We start from the raw sequence: 6,571 nt of genomic DNA on the forward strand, positions 1-6,571 counted from the left end.
TTTAATCCAGGTTACAATAATCCACACTTTTAATCCAGGTTACAATATTCCACACTTTTAATCCAGGTTACACTCTTCCCTCAAGGACACATTTTACAAAGTAGCTACATATTGTGCAGGTATAAAGACACATTTGTATATATTTTTGTGTACATTTATTTTTTAAGCTATTTGACTAACTTTTATTTTTATTATTCAATATTTTACTAACAGAATAGTCAAATAGCAACCTGTTTTTAGTGTGAATTGCTATGTCAGTCAAATGTTCAATTTCGGAATAAAGGGGTGGAAATTAAAATGTTTTTTTGTTTTTTTTGCCGATTCATCGATTAATTGAAAAAAATAATCGGCCGATGAATCAATTATTGAAATAAGCGTTAGTTGCAGCCCTAATAGAAAGCTCTCGACCTTTGACCTCTCTAAGTGGCTTTAAGGATCTGTTGAACTCCTGGCAGGGACCAATGCAGACATGTTGTCGTCATTATCTGCATCGTTTTTATGTCTTTATTCTGATTTACTTCATTTTGTATTTTGCTTCTTGAGTTACCTGTTGTTCTGTCTGTACAGCATTTTGGTTGACCTTGTTGCTGTTTTAAGTGCTTTATAAATAAAGTGGTATGGTATGTTCCTGTTTTTAGTTTTCTACATTAGCCTTAGAATCTAGCTATTTTTGTTGCTTTTATTTTTTAAGCCATCCTGTTTGTTAAAAAAAAATAAAAAATCTGTATGACTTTTTATAACTGTTTATTGTTGTCATCTTTCTTTGTTAAACCAGGTCTCTCTTGTAAATGAGTCCTCGAGGCTCAATGGGATTTACCTGAAAAAATAAAGGTTGAATGAATATGAAGAAATTGTTGGTGTGTACAGAAGGCTCAGGAGTGTGTGTGTGTGTGTGTGGGGGGGGGGGGGGGTGAGAGAGAAATAAATAAATTAAAGTGAACAATCAAACGTTTCTTTTTTAAGTATAAAAGGTATTCATTTATACATTTATTAATATGCCCATGCTCAGAGACCCATCCAAGATGGCGGCCGCGCTGACACGCCAGTCTGTCTTGTGTCTGGATCTCTTTGTGTTCCGCAGCAGCTGGTTGGGCTCGTGAATTGTTACACGCGCAGCCCGCAGATAAACCTGTTGGGCGGGGTGATTCTCGGCGGTTCCACGTCACACTGATTCTGTTGTTCAGTGTTCAAGTGTCGGGGGCGGAGCTAAATGCTCCGGTCCAGTCAGCCATAGGTATAAACACATATATGATATCTATGGTCATGTGACTCCTTACAGCGCTTTGGTTGGCTCACTAGATCACGTGACAAATTGACGCGTTGTCATAGAGACTAACCCCCACCCCCGTCATCTCCCGCTGCCCCAGTCTGTAAATCAAACGACCCCAAACATGTGTGGGTGGGCGGGTTCTAAAGTACGAGCCGTGATCTGATTGGCTGAGCGCTGCAGCAGCGGGCTGCGCTTTGATTAGTCAGAAGTAAACAGAGGCGCTGTCAATCAGAACGTAGCTCCGCCTCCGGTTTGGACCGCTAACGGCTCGGGACCAGAACCCCGCACTTTGTTCCTGATTCGGTTTGTGGTCTGGTTCTGCTGAGCTGAGCCGTCAGAGGGATGTCCCGGCTGCTGGAGAGCAGGAGGACCGACAGGATGAAGGAGATCAACCTGAAGGTGGGTCCACCGGAACCGCTCAACAAACCATCAGCTTCTGGACCGGATCACAAGCGATCAGGTTCTGGATCAGACTTTGGTCCTCATCGTGTTCCGTTTGGGTTGATCATGACAGCTGGTTCCGTTCCTGACAGACACACGGCAGATCGATCATCGATGGGTTCTGATCGATCATCAGTGGGTTCTGATGGATCATTGACGGGTTCTGATGGATCATTGACGGGTTCTTTTGGATCATTGACGGGTTCTGGTGGATCCCGGCCCGGTTCTGGTCGCAGTTTAAAAGAAATCTGCGGAGGAAAGTTGGAGCTCAGAAACGGGAAGCGGACTTTTTTTTTTTCGCGAACTGAAACCGCGCTCGCTCGTTCCTGCCACGGGTTGCGCGTGCTCGCGAGTGCGTGTCCCGGTATGTATGTGTTCGTGCGGCGCGTGGGCCGGTACCGGTGTCGGCGGACTTTGGGGATGTTTTGGACTGTTTCCGGTAACGGCAGCGTGGCCGCTTTGTCCTGCAGAGGAAACTGGGGGGAGGGGAGGCAGTGCGCGTGCGCGAGCGTCATACAGGAAGTGGACTAAAAGTTTGACCTTTGACCTGTAAACTGAAATCAGCTGATTTTATTGATCCTAAGAAAAACTAGAAACAGAAGTGGTTCAGTCAGATCTGTCCGTCCTGCTCTGTGTGCAGTCCAGCCACAGGTTCCTCGTGCCGGGTCAGAACTTTATTCGGACTCGGTTCAGAATTCGGCATCCTGTCAGGAAAGTTCTCCGTCTGAGAACTGAACACGGACCGACCAGCCCAGATGAAGGCCGGCCCGGTCCAGTTGGAGACGGACAGAAAGCTACCACATCTTTACAGAGTGGAGCTGCCGCTCTGACCGGTTCTGAGGCACCGTACATTCACATGTCCCATCACGTGCACATCAGAAAATGCACGTGTTGGTCAGAACCAACCCAAGAATCAGATTCGTAGGTTGGGATTTCCAGGTGTGTGTGAAATAAAGCCGAGACTTACCTGCGAGTCACCTGACAGGTGCATGTGAGTCACATGACAGGTGCATGCGAGTCACCTGACAGGTGCATGCGAGTCACATGACAGGTGCATGCGAGTCACCTGACAGGTGCATGCGAGTCACCTGACAGGTGCATGCGAGTCACCTGACAGGTGCATGCGAGTCACATGACAGGTGCATGCGAGTCACATGACAGGTGCATGCGAGTCACATGACAGGTGCATGCGAGTCACATGACAGGTGCATGCGAGTCACATGACAGGTGCATGCGAGTCACCTGACAGGTGCATGTGAGTCACATGACAGGTGCATGCGAGTCACATAACAGGTGCATGCGAGTCACCTGACAGGTGCATGTGAGTCACATGACAGGTGCATGTGAGTCACCTGACAGGTGCATGTGAGTCACATAACAGGTGCATGCGAGTCACCTGACAGGTGCATGTGAGTCACATGACAGGTGCATGCGAGTCACATAACAGGTGCATGCGAGTCACCTGACAGGTGCATGTGAGTCACATGACAGGTGCATGCGAGTCACCTGACAGGTGCATGCGAGTCACATGACAGGTGCATGTGAGTCACATGACAGGTGCATGCGAGTCACCTGTCACTGCTAATTCACATATTTAGCCCAACACATTGTGCAGTGAGTTTTTCACTCTGGGTGTTCACACGCCTACGCCTCAGTGAAGCATCCCTTCTGTTGCCGTGGTTACCTGCAGGTTACAGCACAGCTCTCCGCCCACACAATGTTCAAATATTGATCGACACTGGAATATAAGGGAGAATGATTTATGATCAGCTGATCATGGTTTCTTTAACAAATACATTTTAATAAATGAATGACTTTCAATGAACAGCTGATCTAGGTGAAATTTCCTTTAAACTCTAATCCATCCTTCCAAATCAGTTTTTTTCAGTTCATCTTATTTCTAAAGCTCCAAGTCACAACAGAAGTCGTCTCAGGTGCTGAACAGAAACATTCATCTATAAATCTGAAAAAGTTCAATCTGGTCCTCTGGACATTCAAAAAACAAAACTAAAAAAATATAGAAATGTTTCGTCTCTCATCCAAAGGACTTCCTCAGTCTGAGGTGCTGTATTCAGCTCAGTCTCTTAAATAGCACCTTCTCAGACTGGATCAACCAGTTTGCTGCTGACAACCAGAACCAGCTGATCACATGCTCAAGAAGGACCATCAGCCTAACAATGGATCATTAGCACCTGATGGCTGTTTACTGTTCACAGAGGGCTGAGTGATACTAGCAATCACAGCATTGTAAGTGTTTATTTTCTAAACATAACGTCCCAGTGGCTTTTAAACCCCAAAATACATTAAAGACTGGTTCATCTCAAAGATCCAGTCCCCCGGCACAAACAGTATTACAATATTGTGTATGTTGTTCAGTGTCAGGAGGGTGATCAGTCTTACATCGAGGAAACTAAACAGCCACTGGCCAAAAGGATGGACCAGCACAGAAGATCAACATCATCAGGCCAGGACTCTGAGGTCTACACTCATCTCCAGGCCAGCGGTCACTCTTTCAGGGATGAAGATGTTCACATCCTGGACAGAGAGGAACGATGGTTTGAGAGAGGAGTAAAGGAGGCCATCTTTGTGAAAAGAAACCGTCCATCGTTAAACAGGGGAGGAGCCTCCGGGTTCAACTGTCCCCCTCTTACAATAATATTATAGATTGTACCCAGGGGAAGCCACTCCCTGTCTTTATGGACTTCCAAAAATACATAAAGAAGGAACACCACTCAGACCCATCGTCAGCAGCATGAACTCAGTAACATACAATATTGCTAAACATCTGGCAGGTATTTTAGCTCCTCTTGTTGGAAATGCACCTCATCACATAAAGAACTCCATTGATTTTGCTAACAAAGTTCAACACTTGAAACTAACCCCAGGAGAAACCCTTGTATCGTATGATGTGTCTTCTCTTTTCACATGCATACCCATCTCTGAAGCAGTAGAAACCGTCAGAAAACAACTTCTACAAGACAAGTACTTAATCAACAGGACCAACTTCACCCCAGACCAGATCTGCACCCTGTTGGACCTCTGCCTCTCCACCACTTATTTCAAGTTCAATGACAGTTTTTACAGACAGAAGCACGGCTGTGCCATGGGATGTCCAGTGTCACCCATTGTTGCCAATCTCTACATGGAGGAAGTGGAACAGAGAGCCCTACACTCCTATGAGGGAACAAAGCCAAGCCATTGGTTCCGTTATGTGGATGACACCTGGGTCAAAATCCAAGCCAAGGAAATAGAAGCGTTCACCAGACACATTAACTCGGTCGATAACAACATCAAGTTCACCAGAGAGGATGCAAACGACAACAAGCTGCCTTTTTTGGACTGTTTGGTTCAGATGGAGAGAGAGGACAGCCTCAACATTGAAGTTTACAGGAAACCAGCCCACACAGACCAGTATCTTCTGTTTGACTCCCACCATCCACTGGAACACAAACTCTCTGTCATCAGAACTTTACAACATCGGGCCGAATGCGTCCCCACGAAGACAGAAGGGACAGAAACACGTTCAAGAAGCTCTTCAAATATGTGGATATCCAAACTGGGCTTTTGTCAAGTCAGTGAGGAAATCTACAAAACACACCAATAAACTGAAAAATGAGAACAACAGACATAAAAACATTGTCATCCATTATGTTGCTGGAGTATCAGAGAAACTCAGAAGGATCTTCAACAAACACAAGATCCCAGTACATTTCAAACCCAGCAGGACTCTCAGACATAGGCTGGTCCACCCTAAGGACAGAACACCCATACACAAACAGAGTGGTGTAGTGTATGCGGTCCAGTGCAGCCAGGACTGTCCAGACCTCTACACTGGAGAAACTAAACAGCCTCTTCACAGACGCATGACTCAACACAGGAGAGCTACCTCCTCTGGACAAGACTCAGCTGTTCACCTCCATCTCATAGATAAGGGACACTCTTTTGAGGACTGAGAACACAGATGGTTTGAGAGGGGGGTGAAGGAAGCAATTTATGTAAAAAGAGAAAAGCTGTCTCTTAACAGAGGAGGAGGCCTCAGATTTCCACTTTCAAAAACCTATAATGCAACTTTAAAACAGATCCCCAGCCGGTTTTCACACCTGATGGGAACTGAGGGGCCTCGACTGTGAATTAGAGGAACAAAGACCTACTGTTAAGGTGTTGAGGTGTGACTTGTCAAATCTACATGTGTGTGTGTGTGTGTGTGTCTTATGTGTGTGTGTGTCTTATGTGTGTGTGTCTTATGTGTGTGTGTCTTATCTCACTCAGCCTCTGAACCAGAATCTCTCACTCTCTGCTCTTTGAATTGAGAAAGCTCCTGGGATGAGGAGAGAAACGTGTTCTGTTACAAATAAAGTCCAGTTGTTTTTGTATTGAACACTTTTTGGATTCTGGAAGGTACAGCTTATTTAAAGAAACAAATATTTTGTTGTATGTTACATTTATGATCAACAGATCTTAAGATTAATTTTATTTAGTTATTTTGGGAAACTTCACTCGCACTTTAATTTTTGTGGTGGATTTATTGATCTATATTTTGTGCAGACTTACAATCTAATTAACAGAAGGATCATTTTTATTTTTAGAATTTTATACTTGGAGACTGAATACTTTACTAAATAAAGTAATTTCAGTAAAATTAACCCTTGTTTTTTAATTTTTATATAATACTGCAAAGCAAAATGTTAATTTTGTCAAATCAATAACTATGATTTCTGGTTTTTTGTTTTTGTTATATCACAAAATTTATCGTTATCGTCAGAATGCTCTGAAATATCACAATATTATATTTGAGCCATATCGCCCAGCCCTAGTTCTCTGCATGAGAATGCTCCACCTTGTCCTCCATGCAGCACCAGA

The 6,571-nt window shown here is 44.5% G+C and overlaps 1 protein-coding gene across 1 annotated transcript in view; it reads left to right on the top strand.

The window, feature by feature from the left end:
- Positions 1-1,493: 1,493 nt before the first annotated feature.
- Positions 1,494-6,571, top strand: part of arhgef2 (rho/rac guanine nucleotide exchange factor (GEF) 2) — a gene marked incomplete in the record, with an annotated part of 54,954 nt that continues 49,876 nt past the window's right edge. The window contains 1 exon segment of the mRNA XM_037676487.1: positions 1,494-1,669. Within this exon segment, the coding sequence (XP_037532415.1) occupies positions 1,613-1,669 (57 nt within the window).

Source organism: Nematolebias whitei, chromosome 5 (assembly GCF_014905685.2).
Source record: "Nematolebias whitei isolate Nwh7 chromosome 5, NemWhi1, whole genome shotgun sequence".
In the NCBI taxonomy this organism is placed as follows: domain Eukaryota; kingdom Metazoa; phylum Chordata; class Actinopteri; order Cyprinodontiformes; family Rivulidae; genus Nematolebias; species Nematolebias whitei.